This window comes from Thermobia domestica, chromosome 18 (assembly GCF_964235325.1).
Source record: "Thermobia domestica chromosome 18, izTheDome1.hap1.1, whole genome shotgun sequence".
Classification (NCBI taxonomy): domain Eukaryota; kingdom Metazoa; phylum Arthropoda; class Insecta; order Zygentoma; family Lepismatidae; genus Thermobia; species Thermobia domestica.
Genome location: NC_137471.1, coordinates 103,896,137 through 103,915,251, shown reverse-complemented (window position 1 = coordinate 103,915,251; position 19,115 = coordinate 103,896,137). Strand labels below are relative to the sequence as shown.

The window sequence follows — 19,115 nt, the reverse complement described above, 5'->3', positions numbered from 1 at the left end:
TTACATTGATGCTCTGATCAGGTGGTAACAGTTCCAGATGCACGATGCCGCGAGCAGTTCACCAATCACACAGAAGAATCTTCTGGTGCAGTGCTGGAATCAGCTGTTTGGAACCAGTTCACAGGATGCTAACCAATGATGATAGGACCGTGGAGCTTCGTACAGGACGCACTTCTCATCACATGTAAACACCCTGTCCAAAAAATGGCTCATTCCTCAGACGAGACAGCACAGAAACACAGGTGTTTGCTCGCGTTGCCTTCTGGTCCGGAGTAAAATCATGTGGACCCGTCGACCCAACTTGTAGTACTTCCCAAGCTGATGGAGATGGTTTCTCCGCCAAGCTGCCGAATGATTTCTCCACTCATACTGAATTGTAGTCCCAGTTCCTCACATGTCTGGCCATTGTTCTCAATTGCTGCCTGAAGATCTTCATTTTGTACATGTGTTGGACTTCCGGCACGTGGTGCATCTTCGAGTGTTTCGTCACCGTCCTTAACTTGTTAAATCACTGCTGCACTCTCCGCGTAGTTATGACATCCTCACCAAAGGCCTGGCATATTTTCTGTCCCGCTGCAGCAGCGTTACAGCATACACGCCCTTATTACGCTCTGTAGAAGACCCATGTTCACTTTGTCCTTATGTAAGTTCACGGTGTAACTGAACTACCACACCGCTAGTATGTTGGATATACCACACCAATAACTGATCTTCGCTTTATCTCCATTGGCATTCAGCTCACGGTGTGAGAGCCAATGAACACAGACCTCCACAAAAAAGCGACAGAACTTTCTTGGTTACCTTTATAGTTAACTGCCTTTTCACCATATGTAAATAGGAGATATATACATATGAATTTAAGAGAGCAATTTATATGTCACTTCAATGCTTTATTTGCAAAACACACACACACATATATATATGTGCAGTAGACAAGTATAGCTTCCATTAACCATCAAACATATGTAACAATCTAAATTTATAAAATATCCAAAACTACACAACACTTCTGTTGCTAACCATGTCAAATGGATGTCTATTTAATCTGTACATAAATACAAATAAGCATTGAATAAGCTAGTGGTTTCCATATGTCTGTACGATGTAAATGGAAGAACACGTGTGCAGCATATAATTTACTGGTGTTTTTTAAATAAAATTTTTTGTGCTTATTTATTTCACATGTATTTTATCATGTCACATCTGCTTTTACAAAGAAAAATACTTTACCAAGAGTCCTTATACATATATATTTGGTGTTTACTCCTCTTCCCTTGGGGCATCTTCTCATAGAACAACAGTACACTTGTATGGTCTTAAATTCTGCTTTAATACTACTGTACGTTTGTCTTAAACACCATTCTGAAACTACTACAATTTTCTCACATTTACACTGAAATGATAATAGTCACTAGATATATTTAATTTTGAATACAGTTGCTTTGTATTGAGGTTATATATTCTCTTGACGACAGTGCAAGACGTTGTGAAACAAAGCATTTTCATCATTGAGTTCCTCCTATTGCCCTTATTATGGGCTATCCAAGCACTTAGATGACCTTGTCGATGTTGGTTAACTTTAAACAGTTCAAGTCATCCACTTCTTGACACTGTTGCTGCATATCTACCTACTTGATACTAATTTCAGCCACAATAAATTGTGTTTCACTACAGCAGCAGCCATGCAGTATTTTTCTATTAGTTTTTAACCATTACTGCAGTTTTTTTTTCTTTCTTTCTTTTTTTTTTGTAAATAAATCACTGTATCAATGAACTTCCAAGAAGTCACAGGTTTAATATAAATTTTACTAAAACGTCGCATTTTTATTATTTACCTGTGTATGCAGTGCATATATCCCCCTCACCTGAAAGCATTTTCAAAGAGGGCAATTGTCCATCGATCTTTACATTTTGACCTATTTCCAAAACTAAAGTCCTGTGATCCTCTTTTTTTTCTTGGCTATAATATTCAGAGTATAGTTTAAGTAAAAGCATTGTAATGAGTTTTAACGATGTTTGTAATTAATTTAAACCACATAGTGAATATTAATTACAAATGGCTACTTACCAATGAATCCTCCCTTGGAAAACCTAAATATTTTTCATATGTTTCGGAACTCGCAGCTTGTTCGGAAGGAACCAGCTACGAGTTCCGAAACGTATGAAAAATATTTAGGCATTCCAAGGGAGGATTTATGGTAAGTAGCCAATCTTTTGTTAATTAAGAATCATCCTCTCTTGCGCTCATATAATTATATAGTGAATATTTTAGGGAAGAAAGAAGATAACCGGATTGCAGTCTATAAATTGGGTAACATGTGAATATCAATGGAACATTACCTGCTTCGAAAATGCTCTCAGATGAAGGGCGAAATATCAGCAAACTATACACAAGTAAATAATAAAAAAGCCACTTTTTAGTAGTTTCGAAATAGTAGTAAGTATATAAAGATATACAGTAAGAAACCTTGTAAGAAGGATGATAGAATACACTTAAAATTAATTAACTTCGACAAGATCTTCTGTGTGAGTTGACAACCCATGGAAAGGACGATATGACTTCATTAAAATATTGATGCTTAATAATATGAATTATAGGTATGAAATATGATTACTTAGTAACACTATTACATAATTATTCATAAGTATATACTGTATACAGAATGATAACACTGATAATTTTGAGTTTCTTTTATGTTTACACAACAACCAGTTTACAAGATTCACCAATTTCAAACTGTTTTCTAATCAATTGGCCATCGAAGTGTAATGTATTTTCAAGAGCTAATTGAAACTTACCAGGCAACTCTTCTACACCTGCGTGCTCTAAAACCATTGCTTGTAAAGATCTCTTCACATTGTGACTAAATAAGGATTTCATTCCATCAACCACAACTTGTACATGTGAACGGCTAAAAGTTGGATGTGCATACAGTTTAGAAATGAATTTACTCATATGATCCTCCACTACATTTTGTACTGTATCGTTTGTGACAACTTGACTACTTTTCTCTACAACAGGCTGTGACAAATTACCACGTGACTGCAATACAGTTACATCACTGTCTGCTAACAATACACTACTACTCCTATTACTACATTGCTTTTTATTTTTATGTACATTGGATATGTGTCTTTGCAGTGATCTATTATATGAAAAATACCTGTAACAACCCTCATATATACAAGGAAACATGGTACCTCCTGCCATATTTTTGCACACATTTCTTGTATGATATTGAATATCAGATGGACGATTGAAATTCTTTTTACATGCAAAACAGGTAAACATTATGTATCTTTATTGTGGTTCACTTATGCCTAAATCAGACATGAGACACCGAACACCTTGAGTCATTCTATCATGAACTGTTTTAATACCATAAAATCCCCTTTGCATTAACAACCAGACACTTTCTGACTCCTCAGGATACCTAGCACTAGTAGCATGAAAGATTTTGAAACATGTGTCAACAGCGCTTTGTAATGAATTGAATTTGTACAAAGTGTTCTCGACGACGACATAGGAGCATGTAACTGACGTTATGTCCTCACCCACAAGAACAACCAAAGGCTGAAATGTAGCCCCCAGTTTTTGTAGTTTTTCTTTCCTCTGTTGAATTGTGTTCTGCAGGTGACTGTCAGATGTAATGTGTGTGATGAATCCATCACGTATTTCCAATTTTGATGGGCTCCATGTTGTCCTCTTACAGTTCCTCTTGATGGGTACCACAGGTAGCAACAGTGGCAGACAAATCAGAGCAACATTTGTCTTCACGTCAGGTGAAATGTCCTTATCTGAAATCAGTAAATGGTGAATTACATGACAGGTCTCCATATAAGTGAGGTCATTTTTATGTACTATCTGTGGCACATAAATGAAAACTTAATTCACTGTTATACGAAAGCAATTAAATAAGATGGAGAGGATGCTGACTCGGTAGTAACTTCAGTTTTACACACTTTACAAGCTGTAGATGTTTTAAAACTTTTTTCAACAGTGCCAATGATATGTCTATGTAATCAGATTTGTGGACTAAGTTCTCTTCCATTCAAGACTTCCTACAAGAAGTTGCAGTGCGTAAACAAAAATAAAGGCCAATTACGCACTACTTTTAAAACCAAAAACATGTCAATATCATTATGTGGCACTTCCCGGTGTGAGGGACGCTTACTATCTACCGATTAAGCTCAATACTTTTGTTTTCTCTCAAACGTCTATATAATAGTTTATACTCTATGTCTTGCAATACTGTAAACTTTGAACTTAAAATGCGATTTTCGGCAAATTCATAATTTTCAATTTAGCTGAAACTTCGTAGAAACACGTTTCATGATGTGTACAATTAAAATCAAGCAAAAGAAAATGTTTGATTTTACTGTTCATAAATAACATCCGCTTAATAGAGTATCAGAGGAGCTGTTCCAAAATTGCCTAATTTTCCCGTTTGCGTTGCGCACATACAATTTGATGTGAGAAGAAATTGTGGCCTAAGACCTTCACATATAAATAATGGTGGCCATAACTAAGAGTGAAAGGCGCGCATTTGATTGACATATTTTTTTGTATATCGCTCAAAAGAGGGGGCGCGCTCCGTTAGGTTTTATGCAAATGAGATTACACATTGAACTCGACAAGCACCATGAATTGCATCGCACTCGAGTGTGCGGAACAGAGAAACAAATCGGGTCAAATTCAAGGGACGTACCATTTCCAATGCTCAGACTGGCTTGATATGAGGCAAACCTCTCGCAAGAGAATGCCGTAGCCATGTGTCGTATTTCCGCTGAATGGCCTTTTTATAGATGAAATAAGTGGAAGCGAATGCTAGTTAGGATTTCGCACATTCTACACCATATCTTAAAAAAAAAAAAACATTGTTCGAAGAGACAAAATGATCATTGCACTAGAGTAACACGTGCTATTGAAAGGTACAAAATGATTTATTCATTACCGGAGCTGTAGTACAAGGTTTTCCTTACTCCCAGTACCGCTCAGGCAGTTGAGGTGATTATTATGTACGACGTAATGTATTATACAAAAGTACTTGTACATAAGTATGCAAAAGGGTTTAATTGCCGATTTCCTCATCCTCTGACGAATGGTTCATCGATATCGCTCAAGAGCCTAGATTCGTCTTCTTGTGAATAAAATAGTCTTCTTGTGGATGTCTTCGGACGTGCTACATTTCTTTGCCCATTCCTAAGTACCAAATAATGAGCATGACATGGGCACAACATCCAACTCTCCATGTTTCATTTGCACATTGACAAAACTATCCTATAATGCAATCGTCCCCACCCGACCAAGATCGCATAAAACGAAAATGCAGTACTTTAACCGATTACTGCGCCTTGAGTGGATATGCGCACGAACAACGTAAGGTGTTTGATTCATATAAAGCCACTCTGAGCATATGAGTTTGACCCGATTTGTTTCTCTGTTCCGCAGGCTCGAGTGTGATGAAACTCATAGTGCTTGTAGAGTTCAACGTGTAGTCTCACTTCCATCAACCTTCAACGGAGCACGCCCCTTCTTTTGGGCAATATACAAAATATATGTCAAAAATATGCACGTCTTATGGGCATTTTCATTGTATTGTTGACCCATTTTTGCTCATGTTTCACTGAGCTATGCCCACCAGTGTTTATATGTGAAGGTCTTAGACCACGACCTCTTCCCACACCAAAGTGTATGGGTGCACCGAAAACGGGAAAATTGGGCACTTTTGAAACTGCTCCTTTCCCTCTGGTCCCCTCCAATGATGTTTTAAATGGGTTTGACTAGGGTGACCAGATTCTGACAAGTGAAAAGTAGGACAGAAGCATAATAATAAATGATAGCCTGTGCATCGGCAATACGTATCTCTTTGTTTCATTTCACGTTAACCTCAAGGCAATCATTCATTTTTAAGAAATCAACACATCTCCAAATACTTTCATGTCGAAATACAAGATTGTTGAAAGAATTTCAAACAATTTAATGGAGTATCAACAAAAACAATTAAAAAAGGTCACGATTGAACTATAAAGAATTTTCTCTCTGCCTATTCACAACAATGTATTTAGACAAGTAATACTACTGAAAGAAGCGCAAATACTTCACACTGCAAGTCGCAAATAGATGAATCAAATTTATTTGTACTATAATCAAATAATATCATTTGCATTATAATTAATTAGACACATAATTAATACATGCGCTTGTAGTTTATTTTTATGAACGTATAGTGAAACTTCGTTTAGGGCTAAAAACACTTTTTAAAATTGATTTTCAGAGCCTGGGATTATTTTAAGAAATGACAGAAAAAGACTGGCACAAGGAAACTCCAGTTAAATTGATTGGCGTCACTGCTGTGACTTGAAATAAGTGACCAATCCTGCCTTACCGACATCTCAACAAGACTTTCTCAGTAAAACCAACTGCATTACAAAACAATGGTTTGTCGATTGTTTTATTTTCTTAACAATAATTTTTTGAGCAGTGTTGAAAAAAAAAAAAAAACAGAAGTTTATCATTCAGAAAAAAAGTGACTGTGATTCGATATGTTGTGAATAAAGAATGAAACATTAAAGTATTGCAAATAAATTTAATCAGGACTTAAAAAAAGGACAAATCTCAATTTTCTAGATGTCTTTGGAACACACAGGAAAGCTATTTGAAAAATAATACTGTACTGCGAAAATCAGTACGCCTGATCACCCTAGGTTTGACTGTATTACAAAAATAAATAGTGCTTGAAGCACTGTACTTACCATGAATAGCACAGATGTACGGTGCTGAAGAAGAATGTATTTCTTTCAAATTTCTTTTCAACTCCAACAAATGCAGAATTTTGTCTTGAAGTAGAACAATTCTGTTAAACAAATTGTCTTCAGTACCAGGGTAAAGGAAGGAGTAGTCCTCCAACAGCTGCAAAAAGAGTTCAGTAATGTTCCTACAGGAATGAAACATCAAGTTTTCCTATTCATTTTTCATAATAGTAATTAACGCATTAAAAGATAAGCAACCGATGTGTCAAACATAACAGGAAACGGGCAAACTTTCTTTCTTAAAAAAATTAACCATTTCTGTACATTAAAATTACCTGCTTAAGTTTCTATTTTTCTTCAATATTTTGGTAATATACTGGAACCCTTTTCTGGAAGATTGCTACGATCAACATTCAAGTTGTGCAAAGCTCATGTAGGCCATTCTAAGTTCACAATGACTAAAACCAATCAAGTTCACATCCACTAAAAACATATGAACCTTTTGCCATGGTTCTTAAGAAAAATAAATAAATAAAATAAAAAATAAAAGACAAAATTTCACAGCACCAGCAAGCAAGTGCAAGGAGACTTCAATTTTAATCTACAGACATAGTTAATTATTTCTATGTGTCTTTTTTTTAATTTCTCACTTTCAAGTGGTTCAAGTTACCAAATTGGAAAGAGAATGAAGAAAATCAATTACAAAACTCGCATTTTTTTACACAATGTTACAATTCAGCAATTTTACATATTCACAAACAACCAAATATAATAAGATGAAAGTAATGGTCAAGGAAAGTAAAATCTACGTATCAAATCAAGACCACATCGTACCTTTCTCTAGCAGAATACATGATATAAAACTGTAGTATGGAAGGGAGAGAAATAGAATATAAAATACAATTAACATAATGTATATAGCTATTAACAGTCAAAATTTTGATGCAAAAACTTTAACTAAATCTAGCTCTCACAGCTTAAAACTGTGCCTGAGCGCAATTATGGGTGGAGCTGTTTCCTTGTGATAGTGGTCTGTACACATGTAAATCTTACATGTTTTTCCCCACCTCATTATTCGACCTATATGTTTTAATGAGGACAGCGTTGAATTGAAATGAACACGTGTTTTGTGAAAAATGAGACACCTCACTCAGTTGTTAAATACTTTGCAATAGTATAGTAACAGTGCACTTACCAATGTATAACCTTGTGGTGTTTTCAAAACAGGGTACAAGTCAAGGTAAGCACCAACCGTCCCAGGCTGTTCCAGGGCTTTCAATCTAGCTTCTGCTGTTGCTCTCCAATTATCGCACACAACATGCCAGGGATCTAGTGACGTTCTGGGCCACTGTAACTTCTCCTCTATTACTGGGTCTGGAATGGGTTCTTCAACAATGTCTGTGTCGTCACCTAGTGAAGATGTAGGTGATGCAGAAGAGGACCTTCTACTTGGAATATCTCCTCTCTTTCTTAGAACTCTTCTTCTTGAAATATAGGCCTCATACAACTTCCCAGAAGCATTGCGTTTTGTTTGGTAGTTCGTGGCTCCAATGTAAGCTGCGTAATACACAGATGGTGATTCTTTCCCAAAAATGGTTGCTATTTCATGTGCCCAGCGTGTAAATTCACCTCGTGTTATTAGCCGTGTCGGATTTTCTTCTAACTCATGCTTTACTATAAGTCGTGCTAAATTACACCTTGAAGCATTATCTAGTAAACCATTGTTCTTTTCTCCTTTAGCAAGAATGGCTTTTCCATCCAGTGTGCATTGCAATATAGTAAGCACCTGCAAGCAACGAAAGCTTTATGAACAAGGATATCCATGAAGTCCCTAATGGAAGAAAACGAAAACAAATATATTTCATGGCTTGCATCTCCATTTGAAAACCTAATCACAGCAAGATTTGAGAAAGTATACACTGACCTCACATTTTCTGATTCATAAGCGTATTATTTTTATCTTTTTATTTCAACCATGAAGAGCAATTTCGTCAACTGCGTAGAGAAATTAAAGCAGAAATAACTGCTGCTTATAAAGAGTTTTTAAGCAGCACAGAAGATAAATTGAAGAATGATCCGAAATTATTATGGTCCTTCATTAAAAATAAATCGCGTCACTTGTCTTCTGATCGCATACAGTACAATGGTCACGACCTTACTGATGATAGGGACATAGCTAAAGCATTCGGGCAACATTTTAGTTCAGTCTATGGCTCCTCAAGAGCGGACTATGACGTATCGAGCATGTCTCTAAATGATCGTTCCAGTGCTCTTCTTGATATATTTTCACTACCTCTCATATCTGAAAAAGAAATAAAAGAAACAGTAAGGAAGTTGAAATCGAAAACAGCAAGTGGCCCAGATATGATCCCAACGTACATTGTGAAAGGCTGTTCAGATATATTCTTACAACCTCTGAATATTATATTTAATTTATCTATAAAAATATGTACCTTTCCTGAAAAATGGAAGGAGTCAGTTGTGTGTCCAATACCCAAAACAAACTCAGCTAGCAACATCGAACAGTTCCGACCAATTTCTATCTTATCTGCGTTTGCCAAGGTGTATGAATATATACTGCATAAGCGAATAATGGATCATGTTAAACCTGCATTATCTGTCAGTCAGCATGGATTTCTGAAGGGCAGATCTACTGTATCAAATCTAGCACTAATAGCAGACTACATTTCGAAGGAACTTGACAAGCAAGGACAAGTAGATGTCATATATACTGATTTTTCTAAAGCATTTGACGTCATTGACCATGACATTCTCTTAAACAAACTGGCATCCTTTAACTTCTCGAAATCAACTCTGCAATACTTTGCTTCCTACCTTCAAAATCGTAAACAAACTGTATTGTATCGTAATCATAAATCTCAAATCTTTCATGCAACATCTGGAGTCCCTCAAGGCTCGAATCTGGGACCTCTACTTTTCATTTTGGCGGTAAATGATCTTCCTGAGTGCTTTCAGTTTTCTAAAAATCTACTCTTTGCTTATGACCTTAAAATATTCAACAGAATTGAAACAATTCAGGACTGTTTAGAACTTCAGAGTGACTTACAAAATCTTGAAATTTGGTGTAAAAACAGTAAATTTAAGTTAAATGTTCGTAAATGCAGTTATTTAACATTCACTAGAAAAGAAAAATATATTCAATATAATTATTCAATATTAGGGGAAAAACTGAAAAAGCTTGATTTTATAAGGGATTTGGGAGTTATTTTTGACTCAAAATTAACCTTTATTCAACATATTGAAACTATTTGCAAAGAAGCCTACAAAAATCTTGGATATATTTATCGAGCCAGTAAAGATTTTCAAAATGATCAAACTTTAATTGTGCTGTATTATGCATACGTCAGGACAAAATTAGAATATTGTAGTAATATATGGAACCCCAATATACAGAAATACTCATTCTTGATTGAGCGTACTCAAAATAAGTTTCTAAGGCTTCTTACCCTTAAGAAAACAAAATTCTATCCAAAATTTGAAAGCTACATTAACCTTGTTGAAAATTTTAATTTTGAAACATTAGAACTCAGGAGAAGAAATATTGATTTATTGTTTTTACACAAACTCTTTCATGGCAAAATAGACTGTCCTGATCTTAACGAAAAAATATGTATCCAAGTACCATCTATTAAATTGCGCACTGTTTCGAAAAATACATTTTTTTGTATGACAGCGAAAACAAACGTTTTAAGCAGATCTCCTATATGGAGAGTTAGTGCAACCTACAACACGTTAGTTAAAGAAAATTTCAACCTGGATGTACTGGCAATGGATGTAAGTAGTTTTAAGAAGTCTATTAATTTTGTAAGACAAATGTAATTATGACCAATAGCTTTATTAACCTATATAATCTGTATAGCGATATACTATGTAACACTGTAATTAGGTCTGTGCCTGTTGTGTTATATGTCAATAAATCAAATCAAATCAAATCACTGTAGTTTGCATTTTCCTCTTACATTGTAAAGTGAACCTTCAAAACTTTTAATGAAATATAAATGTAGTGCAAATGTAGAGAATGAAAATGAATTATCAGTAAAAACAAGGTATAATTTCCCTTAAGGTTTCTTACACGAGTCCTCCAACTGGAAGTGTTACCTAAAATTACCTGAACTGAAGAGAATGTACATAGGGAAAACATGAGCATGAATATCTGATTATAATATCAGAGTGACTAATCACAAACGCAAAATCACAATCAGGGTCTTTTGGGGAGAGTTTGTCAACAGGAAAAAGTCCCTGTATGTTCCATTATCCCACATTAATAGTACAATACAAGAAGGGATTCGACAAAACATTTCTTAAATAGCAGCAAGGGAGTGTATCTGAAAATAAAAAAAAAGATATGTACTTTTACCCCGATTCTTTACCAAATGTTTATTTCATTTATAGTAAACGAGGTTTCACAGGAAATTACTGTAGATTTTTTATGTTTAGATTAAATTATCATAAACGAAAACAAAATTCTGTAGTAAATTGGTCCCAAATTGTTGAAGTAAAAAGACCATTTCGTATAGCTATTACATATAGAACTCTCAACCCTCATATATACATCTGGAATTTCTAAGTAGTTCGCTTGTTCACTCAACAACCCAGATTTTCAGCCAAGCATGCTTCATCGACAGGTGGATCGACGCTGGTGGATTTCACTACACATATTTTCATTTCAGTGTTACAGCAACTACGTTTTCTACTTTTCTCTCATGTTCACAATCTCAACCAAGTAGCTATAACAATATGTTTCGTATTTTATCTAGGTGCTCAACGTATTTGTAAACGTGAGAAAAAACTATACTGTAGTTCGTGTAAACCTTATGAAATCCACCTGTTGTAGTATTTCATGGATTCAGCTGACGACGAAGCACGCTTGACTTTGAAACCTGGCTAGTGGCATGAAGTAACAGTGTAACTACTTGCAAATTCCAGCTGTATACAGAATGGGGTAAGGATAAAATGTCTGGTTATCGAAATGAGTGCAATTTTAAAAATTTGCTTAAGAAACTGTAATACCCTTTCCTTTATGATCTCCATGGTAAAAATGAATGTGAAATCCTTCTCCTAAATCTTTAAAATTCACATTATACACATGCTACCAAAATGTGTTGTACTTTACTTATAAACTTATAAGATCCCATTTATGATTTCTTTGTATCAAGAAGGAACATGGATTGATAAATACAATATACAACCTAACATGTACGGAAAATTGTCATTTGGACATAAATCCACGTTCACACAGAAGAGGCATGCAAACAATTTTAAAAATGTTACATTCACAAAGCCATATTGATGTATTTCCCTTGAGCGATGATTGCTTTATTCAGTCCCATAAACATTCATGATTAAAACCTGTAGACATTTATTCCATTACACCAAAACTTACATGATTTCCCTCTGATTCGCTGTGCCTGATTTGCTTTTCGCCTTCCACTGAGTGAGTGCAAGAAGTTGAACTGGAATTGGAAGCAAGAGACTGAATGTCAGAAGTATTTTGTCTGTTTTCTTCCTGCTGGTGTTCCTCTCGTAAATCTGCGGATGTTCCAGGAGTTTCTTCTAATCTATCTCTCTCTATTGCATTGAATGTTGATTTCCTTCCTTCACACCAAGAACTGTTTCCAAACGATGTTGGCGTTGTTAAGTCAAGAAGCAACCTATCTGCTTCTTCCTGCAACTGAGTACAAACCTTAAAATGACTCACAAGAAGCATGAGTATTTAATAAACATGTGAATGAAATTTGCTAAAACACTACAAAGGACATGACTAATTTCTTAAGTACCACGTCACACAAGAAGGAAACAAAAATGTGAGCAAACATATATTTGTGTTAAAGGAGGTACTATAATTCTAACTACTTGTCAATTTTCATAATGCGGCTCATACCAGGTACCACGGAAGGACCATTTTGCTGATATGAACGCATCTGATCAGCATTAGCAATGGCCAATGCAGATATGGATGCTTGCAATACTGATGGATGTTTGTGGAAAACTGAAGTGTGGGCAGTGATAAAGTCTGTTTGGCAAATCCATCAATGGTATATATGGTAGACATGGATCGTCAAATCAATAATATCGGTGTCGATAGCTAAGATTTCAAGAAGTATCAGAATGGTTGATACCTAACTTCAAAGGTATGTGGTATCAGTTAAAAACACAATTTAACAATACTAGTCCAAAATATTGATTTTTTTTAAAGAGATCAATACACTTTTACACTCTAACATTTATTGAAACTAGTAATCCTTTGCAATATAATGCAAGACCAATGTTAACGACACTCTTGGCAACAGTATGACACTATTAACATTTAATAGTGTTTTAAAAAAGGGAAAGAGGAAGATCATTACATCTCTGAAAAGTAATAGAGAGAAATGATTGTCTGAAATGAGCTAATTATAATATCTCTCTCTTTTTTACAAGTTTAAAGTCTTTCATTTCCTACGGAAGCAATGCTCTTATGAATCGCAAGAAGAAGAATTGCATCATCAACTTGCCAGTTTTTGTGTAACAACTTAAAGCAACTATTATGTGAAATTTATCAGCGTAGGAGTACAGGAATTGGATTGGCTAATAGTAACATTCAATGGTGTTGGTATTGGCAAAATTAAGGTTAAATGGTATTAGCTGGGTTTCAATACCGCCATACAGGCACATTATTGCTATTGATCTATCACCAATTCTAGGGATGTATAGTTTTGTACACTTCACATCTAACATATATTAGAAACATTTGTGGACGTTGACGCAAGAGAGCACACAGTCTATGATTTTCATAACATGAATGCGAAAGAGGAACTAAAAAATTGTTCTGGTTTGTATGTCTGCCTGAAAAAAAAGCACATTTTATTTATACTTATAACTTCTGTGGTTAACATGCATAAACACAAATAGTGGTGTTCACAGATTGCGCATTGAATTGAGCAAAATGCCTTCATCTTGAAAGAAGTCTGTCATACCTACTGTGTAGTTGAAACAGGTCACATCTACTTCCCGACTTCCATGTTAACGAGTCTATTTCTACTTTACAGTACGTGAACTACTGACAAATATAACATGAGGATTCCACTTATGATGTGTAGCTGACACACAAGAATAACCTACCCTCCTGTTTTCATCTGCTTTCTGAAGATCCTGTTTCCAAGATTTCCAGTTAACCTTGAATTTTACTCTTGGCCCTGCCTGAGGTATTAGCTGTTCGATGTCTCTATCCTCTAAGTGTTGAAGTGCAAAAAAATCTACACTATTCTCTAGAAAAGAAAGATACTTAGCCTCTTAAAGCACTGTTCAGGTTGTTTCTGACCCTCATTCTCTGCTAACCATGCACCTACTTGTAGAAGCATCTTACATTACGTACTATTTTTCCTACACAAATGCAGAATGAGCAAATGTAATCATAATATTAACCATTTATACACTGCAATAGAGGTGGTGAAAGGGTAATTCAAAATATGACATTAACTGAAGAAATGCAACACCATAATGAAATTTATGGAATGGAAATAAAAATGTAACTTCATTCCACATTACATCAAAATAAACTCTGCAGTTCATTACTAAAAATGATAACCTATATTCTCGTGAACAAAAGAATTCATACAATGATAAACTTGCTTAGAGTTTTTATTTATACGTTTCAAAACTTCTAAGATTGTTGTGAGTAGGTAGGGTGCTTTCATGCGGTGAAAAACTTTGGCATATATACACATGATTGTGCCTAGTAATTTAACAATGTCATCTTTTCCCTTGTGTATTTTTATCTCAGCAATATGATTTGTTATATTCTGTATTTTTCCACTAACGAAAGTCGAATCAAAATATAATCTTATGGAGCCCTTTTTACGTGTTGGCCCAATCTGCGAAACTATGCTTAAGAAAGGTACAAATCAACGAACATACGTTGAGGAAGACGACACTGCCCTAATGCATATGCTGAGGATCTTTACAGCATGACAACAGACAACTTCTGCTTCCTTTTGTTGATTAACGTTACCATCCACTGTATGCGGAGCTTTGTGTTTATCAACTTGAAATACCTTCTTTTTAATGAGAGGGGTATTAAACTTAGCGTAACCTACTCACTTTTGCTACATTTTTCCTGTTTATTGAGAGTGCTCACCATAGCAAAATTACACTACCGCAAACTTTAGAGTTTTTTCTGCCATATCTTCGAATCAAAAAAAAAAAAAAAAAAAATCAAAAAGCAAAGATTCAAATCACTAGACAATCTGATTTTGCATGTGACACCCTACCATAATTCATGTATTTGCTTGTGGTGTACTGCTATTTACAGAACCTTCAAAAAAATGCTAAATTTACCGACAGTTGCAAATCGAAAGCTGATATATGAGTCGTAATAACAATATCACATGAAAATTAATATTGTCTAGTGCAGTACTTCTTTGCTTTTTGAATATTTTTATTTGTTTTGAAGATATTACAGAAAATTTCTAAAATTTTCGGTGGTGAAGACACTTAAGGTTTGGAGTATATGAGCGGAATCAACCCGCAATTAATGCTGACAGAGAGCGGCGGCAACCACGCGTTAACCAAGCATTGTCAACGCCTCTGGGCGCGATAACGCTGGCTTATTGGATCAATGGCTATAACACTGGATGGACTATATGAGCGTTAATAACGCTGCAGCGTTAGTGCTGAGGATCTCAATTTTCTTAGCAAATAAATAAATTAACTTCTGTAATGATTTACTAAAAATATGTTGCTTAATCAGTGCCAGATTTACGTATAAAAGCAAAACGAGCTACGGCTTATGACCCCATTATCTTGCCCCCATTCCCGCAAAAAAGTTACACGTATGCGAACTGCCTTATATATAAGTAAAAATTTCTGTGCCAGTTCGCCATAACAACAACAATCATCTCTATGAAAACAATTCTTAATGTTTACGTAATAACCTCCAATACCTAAGCTGAGGGTTTGGTTGGATAAGCACACTTACACTCAGATCTCCCCCCTTGCACGCAATGCTCAAACTCTTAAGACACTAGGTTGCATGTCATGCTGAATGCTTGGAACAATAGTTCAAAATTTCAAAGTCAGACGCACTCACCAATCCAAAAATGATTGCCAGTGTCACTTACATACAAGTTATGAGCCTCCCCCATCTCGCTCGCGGCCTTTGGTTTGACAAAGAAACAGATTACACTAGAGCATAAGATTTCAAAATCAGACAGTTAGATTCAGAATATATTCACATATAATCCTACATCTACATTTACTTATTTACTGTACTGAAAAGAAAAGCAGTTAGGTGGCCAGTGATAACAGTATCTGGTGCAAATATCTATTTTTAAAAATATATTTTATGTATTTACTTATTTTATTTATTGACATTAGGGAGCCGCGGTGGCTCAGTGGTAGAGCGTTCAATTCTGGTGCTTCGGGTCCCGGGATCGATCCCAGCCCCCGCCAAGAGAAAAGGTGGACAAACACCGTGTGCGTGGGTTTTCTCGGGGTTCTCCCGTTTCGTCCCACTTTCTTCATTCCATCATTTCATTAATCTCTCATCATCCCAGTCTCCTTTAGCCTAACCGGCATAAGCGTGGGACGTAAAACTCAAAAGATTTCATTTCATTTTTCGTTTTCTATTTACATTGTGACGTCATTGGTTAATCTATTCTAGGCAATGAGCTGTCCCCCAAGCTGGGAAAGGAAGGGTGAATTACAACGTTGTGAAGACTTCACTTTCCATGTGCGTCGTGAAGACTACACATTTCGTGTTTTCTCTCAGTCAGTGACAATTAGTTTCGTGCCAACTAGAAACTGCGCAGCACTTTAAGTTTAGGCAGAAACCATTCCTGGTGAACGCTGGTCCCCAGTTTAGAAAATGAACTCCGTGGAGCATAATGTATGAACTGGATTGTGAAGCATGCCGTAGTGTATTCATGAATAGAGACGCAAGTAGGCTATAGCGTCCTTCAATATCCAGTTCATATATTATGCAGTGGGGAGTCCATTTTCTATACATAAATAAACTTTATCGCAAATGTCACTTACACCCCTTTGTCTCTCGCTGCCTCAAATCGATTTCTCCCGTTCGATAACGGGCGTATTTCTTTTAGCTAGTTAGGATTAAAAGTTTCTGGTTCAATTTTGATGTATTCAATGCCTCGTAGAGTTGATGCTATAATTAAATCAATGGTTATCCTACAAACTACTGAAATAAATTATGGAAGCGGCAACATTGAAATACTTTATAAAACGCTACTGTTCTACTACTGCATTTTGTACTCTATGGCAGATAGCTTTCTAAATGTAGTCACTAGAATCCATACATACATTGAGGAGAATAGCGCATATTAAATTACAAGGTTGAATTCGAATAAACTATCCCATTGAATGTACAGAAAAACGAAATCCTTTCATTATCTCCTACAAGTGCAGGGAGATACCGACGTTTGTACAAAGAAAAGAAAATGAAATGAAATGAAATCTTTCAGTTTTACGTCCCACGGTTATGCCGGTTAGGCTAAAGGAGACGGTGATGATGAGTAATGAATGAAATGGGGAATGAAGAAAGTGGGAGGAAACGGGAGAACCCCGAGAAAACCAACGCACACGGTGTTTGTCCACCTTTTCTCTTGGCGGGGGCTGGGATCGATCCCGGGACCCGAAGCACCAGAGGTGAACGCTCTACCACTGAGCCACCGCGGCCCCTACAAAGAAAAGAGATTTCGTCCTCTGATACTCTATGTAAGGACTTTACCACCTGTTAATAGTTATCTGTATTTTACACATTAACCAGATTGTATCCATCATTATGCGGATTAGTAGTGTTGCCCACCAGACGAGAAAAGATACATGAATGCCTTTTAAAAGTGTCATTTTATTCGATTATGGATTTCTTTTATGCATTAATGGAAGCAGATTCAAAAACTACAAACGTTAAAGTTTTTTTTTTTAAATTTGTTTCCTAGTCTGCGGAACTGGATCGAAGAAAGGCACCTGGAGTAATGAACAGGGTGAACAGAACATGAGAACCTCTTCGGAATACATATTAAGAACCCTGTTAGGATAATGTATGTAAAATCATTTAAATTTGGATCTTTAAGTACAAGGGCGAGTGTTTGATTTTTGGGCTTATTCAGGGGCGGACTGGCCCCTGAACATCGACCCGACCCGACTCAACCTGAATAGGTTTTAGCCGAAACGACGCATAAGAAGTTGACCCGAGCCGACCCATGGCTAGAGCAGCCCCTGACCCGACCTGTGACCCAAGGAGATTCGACTCAAGCCCTGACCCGATGAAGCCTGACCCAACCCGTTTGAGAGCACTAGCTGTCGGCACTGGGCTCAGTAAGCGTTGGTGTACCTTCTAAAAGTGCTGATCACTTATGCTGTTTGTGAAATCAGTGTGTATATCGTGTAAATGTTAATTCCCCTTTAGTTATTTAAAGTTAATTTAAAATAAAAGTGTAGTAAAATGTAAAAAAAAATATATATTTGTGATGTCCAAAGTAGGTATTCATATGAAAAGAGAAGTTGGGGCCAACCGAGGAATGGGCGGACTACACTAGACGATAGACGATATCTAATCTTTCTGCGACATAAAGATATGATATTATGACTTACTTATGTCAAGGAAAATCTTACGTTTCGAAATCTATCGCAAATTTACCTCCAATCGCATTCTTCGTGTTGCATTGAGGCCACAAAGTTACAGCTTTTTCAAGTTTCCAACACTGACGCCATGTCTGTTGTCTCACCTCACAGGATTGGGGGGGGGATGTCTGCTAAGAGCTGGGCACACTTCCTCGAGATTATACAGCATTATTTAGACGAGTTTCTGTATGTGGTTACATTTTCTTCTCGCCAAAAAGACAGGTACTACAGGTCAACCCCGTAGTATGGCGTTAATCAGACTTCAAAACGGCTCTGCATAAGGCCCTATTTGTTTACTGCTTCTTGGCCAACTTCTAAGAGCATTTATAAAATCCTATGCGACTTTGTTATACGTAATTAATACATTCAAATTCACGAACGACGAAACTGAAGGGTTTGGGGATAAGTTTCCAAGTAATAACTGTAGCCATAATAATATACTTCAACTAAGCAACGGTGGAAACAGTCCGGAAATCAGAAATGATCAAAACTGAATGGTTTACATCGCCCATTTCGAAATACGACTAGCAGATTAAACTTACAAGAAATGACCAAAAAAAGTGAAATTTGGCCTTATACTAAGAGTTGTTTGGGGGGGGGGGAGGAAGCGAGCATCCTCGGTAGGGATACTTCAGTTGATTTCTTTCGGAGCGAAACGTGATAGAGGGGGAAATTCCCCCTCAACCCCCCGGTAATTCGCACCCTGCACACCTGGCAATAAA

The 19,115-nt window shown here is 36.3% G+C and overlaps 1 protein-coding gene across 1 annotated transcript; it reads right to left on the bottom strand.

Annotated features, from left to right (window-relative positions):
- Positions 1-762: 762 nt before the first annotated feature.
- Positions 763-15,896, bottom strand: LOC145675195 (uncharacterized). Its single transcript, XM_081745567.1, has 6 exons — positions 15,842-15,896; positions 13,876-14,045; positions 12,158-12,445; positions 7,949-8,539; positions 6,757-6,913; positions 763-3,798 (listed from the first exon to the last, which is right to left on the bottom strand). The coding sequence occupies exons 1-6, from the start codon at positions 15,894-15,896 to the stop codon at positions 3,302-3,304; spliced, it is 1,758 nt and encodes a 585-aa protein (XP_081601693.1). The 3' UTR covers positions 763-3,301.
- Positions 15,897-19,115: the final 3,219 nt, after the last annotated feature.